The 15,603-nt window shown below is 37.5% G+C and overlaps 1 protein-coding gene across 1 annotated transcript in view; it reads left to right on the top strand.

Moving 5' to 3' along the window:
* LOC118818958 (nidogen-1-like) overlaps positions 1 to 15,603 on the top strand; it is a 58,940-nt gene that overhangs the window by 31,864 nt on the left and 11,473 nt on the right. The window contains exons 13-15 of the mRNA XM_036586529.1: positions 8,504 to 8,737; positions 11,258 to 11,430; positions 14,340 to 14,466. Coding sequence (XP_036442422.1) covers positions 8,504 to 8,737; positions 11,258 to 11,430; positions 14,340 to 14,466 — 534 coding nt within the window. The remainder of the gene's footprint in view (positions 1 to 8,503; positions 8,738 to 11,257; positions 11,431 to 14,339; positions 14,467 to 15,603) is intronic.

Here is a 15,603-nt window from a genome sequence, read left to right on the forward strand (position 1 = left end):
CGCAAGAAGTTAGAAACACCCAATCACACTGTATATGCTCATATACTTGAAAGCCATTAAAAAAAAATGTCTGTGGAGTTCATATGTAGCTGCTGAATAACTAAAATACAATCAGTGTACATTACAAAACAAGCAATCACTGTGACCTTTTTCATGACTCCGGCTTGAAAAGTCAGGGCTGCCCTGATGAAACTATAATTATGAGCACATAAACAGCACCACAATGTCATAATTGCTAGTAGGCAACAGATCTTGCTATGAGTTTCTAAATTGTGAGTATGATAATAAAAAAGTACCTTTGATAGTTAATTGTAGTAAAGCGTTCTGATTGTATTTCAGTTCTTCAACTGTTTTTTTTATGTCTTGCTACACTCTGCACAAACAGGATATGAGCACATACAGTATGATTCAATGCATCCAACTGGATAAAACCGTTACTCGTCTAATGCACATCCTCTGCTCTTTATTATGTCTCAGTATCACAACACAAACTTCCTCTCTTTGAAGATAGAAAGACAAAAGTAAACAAGAAATAATTGAAGCTCCCGAGTGACACAGCCCTCTAAGCGTCAGTCCGTGTCCGGGAGACCAAGAGAGGATAATTGGCCTTGCTCTCTCTGTGGGTGGGTAGGATATTACTCCCGCCCCCCCTTGGCTCAGTGTGATGCTGTCCAGCACGAGCATCTGCTAGCTGACCTACTAGAATTAGCAGTTAGCATTCTCCTCTAAGCATGTTGAGCTGTCCATTGACGCTGTTTTAGTGGCAGTTGGCTGGCTTCACATGAAGCATGCACTAGCCCTCAGTCTCCTACTTTACAAATCGTTAAGGTCATGAAAATGAGAAAATGATTAAAAACATGGTTTATTCTTTTCCCTCATTTTCTTCTTGTTTGCCAGCTTTTTATTGAATTCTCCCCTCTACCTTAAATGGTGAGGCAGTTACAATCAATGGATTCTGGGCACCAGAATGTAACTGCTGCTCCATTTAAGGCGGAACAGAAAATTTAAGAAGATGACGACTGTGTTCTCTTTTCTGCGGAGGTGTTCAAACAGTTAGAGCAGCAGCGGATCAGCACAAATAAATTTCTACTAGGGACATTGGATAAGAGATTTGTAATCGTTGTTCATCAAAAGGAGGTTCAAAAACTCCATTCCAGGTTTGATTCTACTTAAAAATAAATCTCTCTTGATATGCAAAATACAGCAAAGTGACAGAAGCAGAAAGGAAAATCTCTGCTAGCACCCCGACACTATCTGTAGTCTTTTTTTGAAATGATAAAAAAATAAATCACAAACGTGACAGCGTAATCATTTTAGAAAGTTTATTTTATGTAATGTTTGTTTTTATTTCATTTAAATTTTGTTTTTTCTCCTTAGTGTGTCCTGAAATTGGGTTGTGATTTTGGCCTAGAATTTATTTTGTTGCGCTGCTAGTTAACTCAGATGATGTACTGTGATGTAGAATTGCTGAAAAAAGACGTGTGGGATCTTCACTGCTTGCACTAAGTGACCGCTGGCTGCCATATGAAGTTGAAGGTGAGGAGCCTTCATAGGCTGCTGCAGTTTAAAACGTTCTAAATGGCTGCCTTTGCAAATTAGGAACAAAAATGTAGGGCTGATAAAGGCAATTGTGGGGCAATTCATTGTTCTAAGTTTAGTGGAAAACTTTATTGTTGCATTTGAAATGTTACTATCCTACAAAAATCCAACCAGTACATAGTGAAGTAGACAGTGTTTGGAGTAAGAGTATAGCGGCAGAAAGAGAAACAGGTAGACATTTAAAGGAAGAAGAGGGATATAGAGTGAAAGAGAGAGACAGGAGCACAGACAGCAGGAAGAAGTGTGTGAAAATTGTTACTTGTTTACAGTGAAGTTGTTGTCTTCATCTGTGTTACTCAGAGAGAGACAGATTTCTCGTACAGACTCAGCGAAGGTGGTGGAGTAGAGTTGAATCACTGCAGTTACAGTTCTAAACACATCATAAACAGATATAACAGGACGTGTAAACAGTGGTAAATCATTGCCGGTTGTGTAAAGCAGCTGTGAATCAGTGAGAGAGCTGTACACACACAGAGACCCCCGCTCTGCTCGCACTGTGTGTGTGTGTGTTTCTGTCTGTGTACGTGTGTGTAGGATGTAGAGGAACACACTGGCGTCCTCTGTCTGAGATATGAGTGTGAGACTGGAGGAAAGACAGACAGGCTTCTTTCTGTTTCTGATTTGCGTACAGTATGTGTCTCTGTGATTCACTGTTCATGAATGGGAGCATTTTTGGGTCCAAGTTTTGGATTTGTGTGCATGTGCACACATCTGCCCCCTCCTCCTCCTCCCTGTAGACGTCTCGTATCAAATTCATTAAATCTCAAAGTGCACATAGTTCTGATTGTACAAATCAGAACTATTTAATATTTAAAAACTATAGAATAAACAAATGTGATTGGAGAAATGTTTGATACAGTGGTACAACATACAGACATATTAAAAGGGCCGCATTATATGTTTTATATTTTTTCTCCACTATGTTAAAATTGGCAAATAAACAATAATTGTACATTAAAATGTGCAGAAGTGTGGTGTCTCTAGAGCAGGGGTGTCAAACTAAACCACTAAAATGGCCATATAAAAAATCTCATCAAATCTTTTGTTTTATTTCATTTTAATAAACATTTTGCTGTGACCTGAACTGGCCGTTGTTTATTAAAAATATGCCAAAACTGCAATAGCAAAATATAGGCACTTATAATTAGGGGTGGGAATCTCTAGGCACCTCACGATTCGATTCAGTTGCAATTCAGAGGCTGCCATGCGATTATAAAACAATTATCGATGCATCTTTTTTTTCTATACAGGATTTCTTTTTTCTCACTGTGTGAGGACTTGGTACTTCTAAAGCAAAGTATTTGTAATGATCCATAATGAATTTACTTCCAATATCTTTTTTAATAAATCAAATGGAAGTGATTTGGCAAGTGAACTAGAAGGCTCTCATTCAGCGCTCTTGTTTGGAGCACGAGAAGCTGCTGCTTTTTTTTTATTCAGTTATTTCATAATTTCGGTTTTGGTCTCATTGTAGAGAGTGTTTATGGGGGGGGAAGCCTTGTTTCTGAACGACTGAGTACGGAGGCAAATCCTTGGCAATAACAGTTGCGATAGAATTTGTAATTTGCCTCCGAGTTGGCTAGAAGTTTTGACCTCACTTGCTCGATGGTCCTCTGGTTGGCAGCAAGTACAACTGGACGGAAAACTGGTGGAAACTGGTTTCTCATGTTTGTCGTTTTCAAAATAGTTTAGTGTGACACAACTTGCGTATAGTATGACTCTTATCCATCATAGAAGGGAAAAGGGACCCGAGTGGAAGCCAGAGTGCGTCCATGTACTGATAAAAATAAAATAATCCTCATTTTCAGCAAAATGAAGCTCTACTGATCGTTCTAATTGTTGTCTTATTTCAACACCCTATAACCCTGAAGGCTGGCGTGCAGACTGCAGGTCACATAGCAATGCAGTCTTGCCTAGCTAGTAGCTAACGAAAAGGCAAAGAGAGGGATTTAAGACGAACATTTGGAGACGAATGGACTTATTCGCATTTGTAAGCAGCGCAGTTGTTTACCTGGTACATCAAATCTGCAACGAGAGACTGTCAAACACTAAAAAGTTGCGAAGATGAAGTTGCTTCTCTTTCGAATTTTAAACGGTGCCGCACTTACATTCGGTGCCTCAGTCAGAATTTAAGGTGGAATGGTAAAATTCGAACAACAAGCTGGCAAATAAGAAGCGACTTCAGCCTCGTAAAACAGTCGAACGTTGAGAGACATTTTACAATAAGCTGATCTACTTTTGAAGAAAAGTTTTCTGGCAGAGATGGAAGGAAAGCAGCTATAGCTAAATCTTAAAGCAGAGCAAAATAAGTGCGTTTTCGTTTATATTTTTTAGTCTATACTACGACATCAGCACATACTGAGACATACTGGATATAAAATGTTGTGGCTCCCAAGGTGGTTTGATTTTTGCTGAAAGGACAAAATGGCTCTTCTTATCATTTGTGGTGTGACTCCTGATCTAACCTGGCTTTAATGCAGAGGGAGCCGGTCGGATTTCTCACTCATCCGTGTGTGTTTTTGTTATGTGCTGCCACAGACCGTCCAGGCGCTGCACTTCCACACTTCCAAGTTCCGCCTTTTGCGTTCTGTCAACATTACGTTACAAATTAAATTTAGAATTCGATTTTTGACATTTGTGAATTGATTCAGAATCGTCCACGTCCGCATCGCGATGCATCTAAGAATCGATTTTTCCCCCACCCCTACTAGAAGAACACACATGGCATCCTTTGTTTCTGAGCTGCTGTCTCAGACTGTTGTTGGGGGAAGGGGGTGGGAGTGCACATTACGTTGCAATGCATGCTGGGGATTGTAGTGCAGCTCATGTTGAAACAGGCTAATATTAATAGAAAATAAAAATAATTTCACAGGCCAGACATGACCTGCAGGCCTTATGTTTGACACATGGGAGAGGGTATCTAGAGGGTATATTAACTTATTTTCACTTAAAAAATAATTTAATAAAAAAAATAAAATTTTATGTGCAACTGTAAATAAGTGTTAAAATATGTATTATAAGGGTGTCTGCAAGTTTTTAAGTTAATGCCATTTTAAGAATTCTTTAGCACTGTTTTGAGTTAGCCATAGAACTTGTCATGTCACATAGATCATTATGTAACAGTGTTTAATCGTGAAATCTTGACTTTATAAGTAGCCTGAGGACCACCGCTAGGATAATGCTACAATATGAATTTTAATATTATATGCTTTTGTCAGATCCTGCTGGTGTGGATTTCTTCTTTTTCAAAGACATACAAAAAGCAACTGGACTGCTAATCGTTCCCTTTTGTGGAGAATCATCAGACCGCTAAACACAGCTTTATAATGCCTTATAATACCCTGATAACCCTGATAACCATCACTCCTCAAATGATCACTAGTCTGGTTCATTGAAAACATAATTTGTTTACAACGTAACTTTTTAATATATTTTTTTTTAGAATCATGTATTAAAATTGTGACAGAAATGGTGACAGCCTCACAATACCACCAAGCCTTACCCTCTCAGCACATTTAGTTTCATTAAAACCAAACTAGTATTTCAATTTTCAAATTTCTAAAAATGTTTGCATACCTTACTAAATATTCTGATTGATTCTAATGATCTTTTGTTTGTTGCTGTCCATTTTAATTAATTAAATGTTTTTTTTCTACACTATTTAAAAACACCAGCTGGTCCTTTACATTGTATGAACATTTCATGATAGAAATGCAGGGTTTCAGAAATAGTGGACTAGTATCTGGTTTCATGGTCATTCATTAAAGTTAAGAAGGTTTTTTCTTTCTCCTACAGTCACCTTTTTTGTTCTCTTATAAAAAACGGGTTTCGGAGATTTTATGACTGTGATGATTTGTAGTGGTTTGGTTTGGAGTTTTTTTAAGCTCCTCTGCGACTTTCCCACAAGTGTCGCAGTGAAACTGGGCGAAAGGGTGGAGAAGGGTCACATAGGTCTAAGTAAAGTTAAAAATTGGCATTTTTTCAGAAATAACTGGACTGTGCAGCTGAGCCTCCTCTTTCCTGGAGGAATATCGATCTTATGTCATCTCGAGTTGTTTGCACACATCATGACCCCTGCTCTACTCCATGCCAGCACTGTTTACTGAGCTGGTTCTCAGAGAAGTGTCATACTAGAATTTTGAATAGAATACTGATACCAAGTGTGGCATCACAATAGTCAACACCAAAATAACACTGAAAAAACAAATATTTGTCATGATCTGATGACCTAATGTTCATTGTATAGAAAAATATTAGTCATTACAGCCTAATTGAAGGGGAATTCCACAAATTCTTCAAAATTCCTGTATAATTCAATGGTGGGTTCTAAACAGTCATTCACAGTGGTTTGGCATGAAATGGTACATCATAGAGAAACTTACTTACTATGATTTCTTTACAGTGGTGGTGATAGGAACCAGGGGTCACAGTGTCTATAACACAAATACAGACATTTTATTTACTATCCAAAACCAACAGTGAACCTACGCATGTCTGAGTTTTTATATGTTATGTTGATAATGCTTAAAAAGTTGGAAATCTGAAAAATGAGTTTTCTTTTGGGACTATTTAGCCTTACAACACCCTGCATGTACCTCTCTGCCATAAATGGACGTTTTAAGCCAAAATCTTATTTAAAAACTATCATTAAACAATGTTTGACATCAGGCAGTGGATTCATAACCATTTCATGTAATAACTTTCTGTGATGGAGCTTTTAGAAGCGTTAAACTCTTCAGACATCTGGTTCCTTTCACCACCACTGTGAACAATGACACTGGAAGTTTCTCTAGAACCAATCATTTCACATTAAACCACTCTGAATGACTTTGTGTGCATCTTAAGTGTTTAAATTTTGTAGAGATTTTAAAAAATGTGTGGAATTCCCCTTTAACATTTTGTTTTTAGCAACACCAATACTTAAAATTTTAAATTATTTAGTTATCTAAATAATTGGTGTAAGACAAGGCATAAAACAAAGCATCTTTCAACACAGTTAAATTCTTTCATAAAGAACTAAATGGGTTACTGTGCTACAGTATTCAAAACATATTGAACTTTCAATACATTATGCTTCGTTAGGTCTTAGTATTGATTTAAATCTTCTAGACTAAAAACAAAGATAACATTCTCAACCAAAAGCAATTGTCTCAGCCATAAATCAGCATTCCTGCTCAAGACGTAACAGTGAATATCTTTGCTGCATGTGTTATTAGATTGGCTGCGAATGTAGTCTTATATGTGTCACATTATTACGGTGCTTTGAAAAAAAATCAGGACTTGTTTACTTTTGGTAAATAGTCCTGTTGTCCTTCTGAGGTTCTGTTGGCTTATATTGTTTTTTTTTTTTACCATTCCACATGCGTTGTTTACTCTTTTTGTGTTGAGCGCTGCTGTACAGGTACTGCACTGTATACTTTGTATACTATTTCATTTATACTGTAGTAGTTGTAAGTCAGCTGACAAAGCCCCTCAGATGAGTGGTCAAAAGTTTGGCATCCTTGACGTATGTCTATTAGACAGTTCAGTTACCTGGATGACTGAAAACCATCACAAACACTGTACACTACCATTCAAAAGTTTGGAACCAATGTTTTCAACAGGCTGGATGCAGATACAATAATAATTACTATAATTATTCATTTATCTGTGTGATGAGAATATAAAAAGATGCTGTACATGATTCCATATATATTGAGAAAGCTGCATAACATACACAAATTTATAATAAATCAAAATCTAGAATGAGTCATATTTAAAAAGTGGTGATCAAATTTTGAGTCAGATAACGGCCAAAAACAGATAATAAAAAATAATTGTCATTTATTATTTAATTATTTCTTCTTGTTCTCAGAAATGCATGAAATATTGAACAGAACATCTTAAAATACCTTTTGATGTCTAGTTTACAATATTTATATTTACATTTTATAAGATATTATTGCATATTAAATAATAGAAATTAAAGGAATGGTTTGAAAAAATAACATATATACACAATTTTCCACTTTCTCTAGATGAAGTCTATCAGTTAAGACATATTTGGTGTCCAAATTAGTGCTGGAGCTACATGGCCAACAGTGCCAACAAACACTAGAAGTAAATAGTCACCCAAGTCTTTTTTGTAAATATGTCCCCAGTAGCTCTCAAACCACATCCAGATCTTCATTAAGGTTGTGCAGGCTTGTCAGTGTGGTTAAGGACACAGTGTGACTTACTGTGAACCATAAAAATGAATAAAAAATAATCAGGATCGGAATACAGCGAAACCCCTTTTGATTGAAGTGGCTGCCCGCAGTGTTCAGCTACACTATGAAGTCATACTGTGTCTTAAACCACATTTAGCAGAATGCAGAGACGTCTGCACAGCCTTAATGAGAAGTTGGATGCAGTTTGAGTGGGTTGAGAGAGGTTTTTGTGGATGTTTTTACATAAAAGATTTGGGTGACTATTGATTTCTAGTGTTTATTAGCAATGTTAGTCTTGTAGCTTCAGTGCTAAACTAAAGTGAACCATTCCTTTAATATTGTGACAAGTGATTCCAAACTTTTCAATGATAACATCTGTGTTTACATTTACACTATAGTTTTATTAATATTTTAATAACATTTTTACATTAATAACATTGGTACTCGTTTATTTGTGCCCTTATCCTTCTTGATTGAGTAACTCCTCCATAGTTTTAGTTGTGTAACAGTTTAGAGTACATTGGATGTGTATGTGTTTATGACTGTGGCTGGACTGTGTAGGGGAGATGACTGGCATGAGGTGAACCACAGAGAGGCTGAGATTACAGGCCTGTCCCAGTAACTACATGTGGCTTGTCCACATCCCTAAACCTGCCTTCAGTGTGTGTTTGTGCATAGTCTCTGCACCTGTTGCTCAGTTGTTTTCCTCGTTTCAGAGCGTGAGAAGATGGCCTGTGAGCAGCACAGAGAGTCCGCGCTGGCTGCTTCATCAGGGGGATACTTCTTCTTCCGCCCACGCCCCGCGGTCGGCCAGTATGTGCCCACCTGTGACAGCTACGGAGAGTATGAGCCCACACAGTGCCATGGCAGCACTGGTCAGTGCTGGTGTGTCGACCGCAATGGCCAGGAGATACCTGGAACCAGAACTGGACCAGGAAGCAGACCCATGTGTAAGCACAGGAAAATTACATTCGCTATAATCTGCCCTCTAAAGATGGCTAATTGTTTAAAGCCGCAGTCATACTAGATATTTTCAGTTTGTGATCAAGGTTGGACCTGAGGATTGGTGACTAAAAAAACCCATTTTGGGGTAGTTATCAAGTTATTTAACTTGCTAACAATAAACAATAAAGACAAAAAGTAAACAAAATATTCATTAGAGTACAGTACAGTAGGGTGACTTGAGTGCAGAGCTAACACAGGAGGTAGCAACCTGGCTAACTCGCCTACTATAAACAGTAAAACTCAGAAGTGAACATAATTAAATCAGATGCTATAATAGTGCTGCAGACTGATTTGTAGGTAGTTGGCGTGTTTGTTGGCAGTAGGGTGACTTGTTTTTTTCTCCCTTTATTTCAAACAATGCCGTCAGGGAAAACACAAATAGGAGAGTTAATGTGTCTTCAATCTCCCTCCTCCCTGACCCCAACTGTAAATCCAAAAACTCCTCTAACCCTCCAACCAACCATAACACCCCCACCCCTTATCAGTCCTCAAAACCCCTCATCATTCCTCAGCAAAATAATAATGATAATTTAAAAAAGAGAACCCCCGGTCAACAGTCCATCAGGTGTTTAAAATGGTTAATAAAGATTGCCAGCACTGTCTAAAACCTGCCATCTCTCTTAGACTGAACTTAATTTTGTCTAGACTCAAAAAGAACATAACATCCTCGAGCCATAGAGGATGCGATGGGGGGGCAGAGAGTTCCACCTATTCACAATTCTTCTCTTGGCTAAAAGAAAAGTAAAAACCATTGCGTCAGTCACCCTGGAACAGCAGGACAGGGGGCCGGCTGGAACTCCAAACATTGCAAACAGCAGACGAGGATTTAAGTTGCACTCAAAAATTTTAAGGCAAAAAAAACTCCTGACCGAAACTTCTCTAACATTCTGCCCAAATACATGAAAAGGCTCAGCCAGTTCAGCAGTGCACCAAGGACAAGTTGAGTTAACATACGGCTAAATGCTTGCTAATCTAGCACTGCACATGGATGCTCTGTGAACCAGTTTAAAACTACATCAGATTCAGTTGGGCACAGGAGTTAACTCCCTTGAACTCCTCCAGCCCACCAATCCTCATCTAACCTCACACTTAGCTCCGACCTCAACTTTGACGAAGTAGGGTGACTTGTGTGCAGCTGTGGTTCGCCCACAAGATAACATCACAGTTAACAGGCTGGCTAACTTGTCAACCACAAACCACAAATACTAAAATCAGAGAAGTACAGATAGTAATAGTCTCCCGACTGACTGTTTCATGCAGCCTGTATTTCATGTGTTTATTAAGAGCCAGTGGGGACGAAATGTTTAAAGGTTTGTGCTAAACACTGATAAAATGAGCATTTTGGATGTTTGGTGCTGCTGTATAAAGGGCCACTTTTTCAGAAAGTCAACACAGCTATTGGTTAAAAATGCAAATTCGCCTGTCAGAATTCACCAAAGTTGAAATAGATGTGAAATGTATTTGCTCACTGCAGCAAAATCCACTGAAATTAATTCTGCAGATGAAATTCCACTGGCAAATGCTTCTGTGACTCCGCCTTAGGACTTAGGTCAAAATGCTGAATCTACACAACAACAAAAATAAGGTCTCACACCAAAACAGAGAGTAAGCGACAAAAAATAATCAAAAGTAAATTATCCAGATACAGCAGTCTCTTTTTAATATTTTCCCCAATTTCCTGGGGGGCTGGGGGGGTCACATCCTGCTCGATAATTATAACTCATCCATATGTCCCAGTTAGCAGATAATAATTATAATAATTATAGTAATTTCCAAAGGCTGTTTAAAAGCTTTGGTCATTTCTTTCACATGGCTACAAAAAGGCCCTGTTAAAGTTCAACTCCTCCAATGTCCAAAGTTACAGTCCCCCAGACAAATGACCCGTTCTATGATATTCTAAGTGAAAATAAGTTTATACAGGGAAGAAACTGTATATGAATATGACACGTTCTGTAAATTTTAGTGCACAATTTCTAATTATTTATAGAATATAACATTTTTAAAACCATAAAATTTGCCAAAACTTTTGACGATTCAGAGCAGTGGTCTGCAAAGACATGTATGTGGGCATTTGGTGAATTTAGATTTTCATAAACTGAATAAATATGTATGTAGTATTTCAAATAAAAACAAATTATGGAACCCAAAACTGAAGACCGTTCGACTATTAAAGACACTATCGGTGAATGATAAAATGCTCTTGGTCTGCCTAAAGATAATAAAGTTAAGGCCATGCTCTCTGTAAAAATAAAATGCAGACCACTGGTCTAGTGGTTAAAACTGAAGATAAACCAGGATAGGCCTGTTTCCTATAAGAGACGTAGGGGTCACTGTAAGAAAGGAGTGCATTCGCTTTGAACACTTGAGATGATCCTGATACTTCATGCTGATAGTTTTGTGGAACCTCATTCCAGAATTGTTTCTCCTTGTGGTCCTACATTCATTCTTTTCCTGTCTTCCTCCAGGTTTGGAACATAGTGTATTTCCTACTGTGTTTGGCCCCACCACCAGGCCTGATGTTAATCTAGTTTCTCCAGGAACCAACCTCCTATTTGCCCAGAGCGGCAAAATCGACCACATTCCATTGGACGGCACCAACATGAAAAAAGAGGAGGCCAAGACCGTGATTCATGTACCTGTGAGTTATCCACAGTTGTTTTTATTGTCATGTTGAGGTGGGCACATTGTGATGCCTGCAGCAGTCACTCTTGGTGAGGGCCTTGAATGCTCTGCAGTAGTCTCAACAGGTGCTTAAAAACGTCTAGAGATAGTTAGGCCTTTGTAATCAACTCTTATCTGTGTCACAATGACTTTTTCAAGGAGTCTCACAGTAGTTCCTGAAAACAAGAGAAGCAGAGAGACACGCACGAGAAGGAAATGTTCTTAGGCCTCAAATACAGGAATAATACGTTCATGTTAATGACAAGGCAAATATAATGAGAGTTTATGATTATGATTATATAGGATATCTTGATAAATTAAAGGACCATTATGGATCACATAAAAACTTGACTTCAAGTGTTCTGAATACTGACTGCCTTTTTTTTACCACTTCACCACTTAAAGGGGAATTCCACCAACTTTTCTAAATGTCTTCATTTATTCACAGTGATGGTGATAGGTTTTTATATGTACAGTTGATGATGGTAAAATAGTGGTAAATCTGAAAAAAAGAGGTTTCTTTGGGGACTGTTTTGCCTTAGAACACCCTTAATGTATCCTTTCACCATGATCAGATTAGAATAAATTGATTAAAATTCACTTTATGCAAAAAAGTATATTACAAAACTACTGTAAAACAATGTCTCAGACATCAGGCTCATAACAATTTAATGTAATAACTTTCTGTGATGTAGCTTTTAGAGGCCTTAAACTCTTCAGACGTCTGGTTCCCATCACTACTGCTGTGAACAGTTCTGACTTACTGTATTTCTCTAGAATTAAGCATTTTGCACCAACTACTCTGAATGACTTTGTTTACTTCTTAATCATTTAATTATGCAGAATTTATTAAAAATCAGTAGAGTTCCCCGTTAATGTGTAAACATGGAGATCATTGACCCATTCAGTCACATTAATCCATACCAACACTAGGAGTTGTAATTGTTGTTTTGCCATACATTTGATTTGATACATCAAATAATATTTTTTTTGTAAATACTTAGAGGTAGACAGTATGACTATATTTAATTGTTATTGTGATAGTTACACTACAATACGCTTTTCTGAGCATATTGTGAACATAATTAGTACTAAAGAGTACTGACCAACCATATGTTTTATTATAAAGAGAGAGTAATTAGTCCTGTTGAATGAAAATTGTACTCATTGTATTCATAGTTTTTTCAAATGTACTACTGGTGCTTTTTTCCATCTGGTCTTCCAACTTATCAAACTAAATATCGTGATACATATCATGACATGTTTTGCCGTATCGCCCACCCCTATAAATAGTTATTTAATTGCATTTGATTTCTGTTCTATATGGATAAATTTGAGTCTGCACTAACAATTTTGTGTTTGTTTCAGTGTCAAACTTTTTAAAATTTGCCAAAAATGTGTAGGATTTTTTTTTCTAGACTGCACACACATATTTATCAAATTTAAAACATAACAAAATATCTTCTTTAATTTCGAAATACAAAAAGACCTCTGAAATTGTGTTGTCATTCTATAGTTGGCATCATGCATATATTACGAACTCTAGGTCTAAGCTGGTTTGCTCTATGACAAAAATGGATGCCGTGTTCCTAAAATAGCCCGGATCCTGTGGTGAACAAAATATGCTTCGAAGCTGATATGTTCTGGTGTACGGACATATTTCTCGAAATATGACCATTACTCTATTCAAGCTTACAAAGCTACGTATTAAATTTACATCACCAAAATGTCCCTCACAAACCTTTCAGTTTTGTCAGATATAGTAGTTAAGTTGCTTCGGGAGTTGAGGCAGCAGTTTAAGCTGCTGGTGTTGGTATATAGTCAGGCTGTAGTGTAATAGTAGACCTACTTTTATGCAATGTCATTTCAGTGCACATGAGTGTTAGCTTGCTAATAACACATACAGTGGCAGCACAAACAAGGAAAATAAAAGTGGGCCAAGTATAGAGCCTTGTGGTACGCCACAGAGAATTTCATGCTTATCTGAGACATGTTCACCTATAAATATCACTTGTACTATTCACATTTTGACTACTAGACCTTGTAATTCAAAGGATCTAGTGACACTTACGGTGGGGGGATGTACACAGGACAGAGCATATCAGGTTTGGAACGTGTTTGTTTTTCACAGAGCTCAATAGCAGTGCTTTTTTAAAAAAAATAGCATTCATTTTTGTCATAGAGAAATCCAGCTTAGACCCAGAGTTTCTGATATGGGCATGACACTGACTACACAATGACACATGACTTAAGAGTGTGGTGGTAAGTTTGGAGTCTGCACTTTCCACAGAATTTCTCCACTTGTTTCAATGAGCAGTGAGTGCGAAATAATTCAATAAAATCTAGGAAGGCATTTTAAACTGTATAAGCTAATTAACTGTTCTTGGTGCTATGTAAGAGAAGCAATAACAAATGGAAATCCATCTTCAGCATCTTGAATTATTATATTGTAGTATTTCTGACCCACAGACAAAGCATTTCCTTTTTGCGGATCTTGTTTTTTGTAGTTTGACTAAAATGCTGTTGATTTTGAAACACCCACTGTGGTGGATGCCTTGGCAGTCACACGGTTCTTCAGCCAAACTTCCCAGGCTTTACTGTGGTCACTAAACAATAGCCACTGAGTCACACAGCTGCACATTATGCCTGTTCAAACAGTCCTTTCTGATTTTTAAACATGTATGTGGGGTTAACTAAGGTAGGAAAGGCGTATTGAAGGAGTCTAGACAGTCTAGACAGTTGTTGTTTTCTTGTTGAAGCAGCTGTTTGTCTTCTTGTCATTCGAGTAAACATGACTAAACAGGGTTTACAGTACACTTACAGACTGAAATAAAGTTTGTAGTAGTTTCTGTAAACAGGTCTGATGTGGTTACAACTGTTCCTCAGGATCAGGTGGTGATTGCTGTTGCATACGACTGTGTGGACAAGATGGTGTACTGGTCTGACATCACCCAGCCATCCATTAGCAGGGCCAGCATGCAGGGAGGTCAGCCTACGGCCATCATCACAAAAGGTGACTGCTCAGTTCACATCAGCTCATTAAACTCAATCAGCTCTTAAAGGGATGGCTTAAAGAGTGCTTAAATTAAAGTAATATGAAAATTCCAGTCTGCTATCAGATCAAACCATAGCACTGAAACAGCATTAGTGAAAGTGGTAATTTAATAATGATCTTGAGTAATGATTTGAGAAATGCTGACGCAGACAGTGTTTCTCTACTTGAGCTTCTGGATTTAACCACTGCATTTGACACTGTAGATCACAGAATGCTTTATAAACAGCTCGAGAACTTGGTTGGTCTTTTGTGGAGACCAACCAAGGTTAAATGAATTTAGTTTAGTTTAATTTAGTTAATTTGGTTTAGATTTATAGGGACAATGCACATTAATAAACATTTCTGTAAATGTGCCAGTTTAGCCAATTTAGCCATACAAGTTTTTTATGTAACTGGAAGGCAGTGTTTTGTTAGCATAGGTGAACATATTTCAGATAAGCGTGAAATTCTCTGGGGTGTACCACAAGGCTCTGTTCTTGGCCCTTTTTGTTTTCATTGTGTATGTTGCCACTGAGAAAAATTATTAAGATGTCAGTTTTCATATTTGTGCAGGTAATATGTTAAACATATCTGTAACACCTGATAATGTCATTAAAGTTGGTTGGTGTTCAGCATTGTTTAAAACAATGACTGTAGGACAGAAATACTTTGGTAGTGAAGCAAAAGACAAAAATCATGTGTAGCAGACTTGGAACTCTGTCTCTACTGACAACAGCTAAAGTTCTGAACTTTGATTTAAACCACATCAATAATATTACTAAAACTGCATTCTGTCATCTAAGGAATACAGCAAAGGTGAGACCCCTAAATTCAATTAAATTGCATTTAATGTATGTTGAAATCACTCTTACCAAGAGAAACAGTTTAATCATGTTTCAGATAAAACCAAATGCAAATGTTAACAAAAAACAGGCAAAAGCACTGTTACTATGTATGCAGGGATTTGGGAGGGAACTTCAGTCATCCTTGTGCAAAGCCATGACATTAGTGACCGTACTATTTAATCACTGGTCATAAATCTATTTAAGAGCTCCATAGAGTCTCATATCAACCCCTAATTTTACAGTAAAAAAAAAACTTGTCAGCACCCCTTAA

This window comes from Colossoma macropomum, unplaced genomic scaffold (assembly GCF_904425465.1).
Source record: "Colossoma macropomum unplaced genomic scaffold, Colossoma_macropomum, whole genome shotgun sequence".
NCBI classification, from domain to species: Eukaryota; Metazoa; Chordata; class Actinopteri; order Characiformes; family Serrasalmidae; genus Colossoma; species Colossoma macropomum.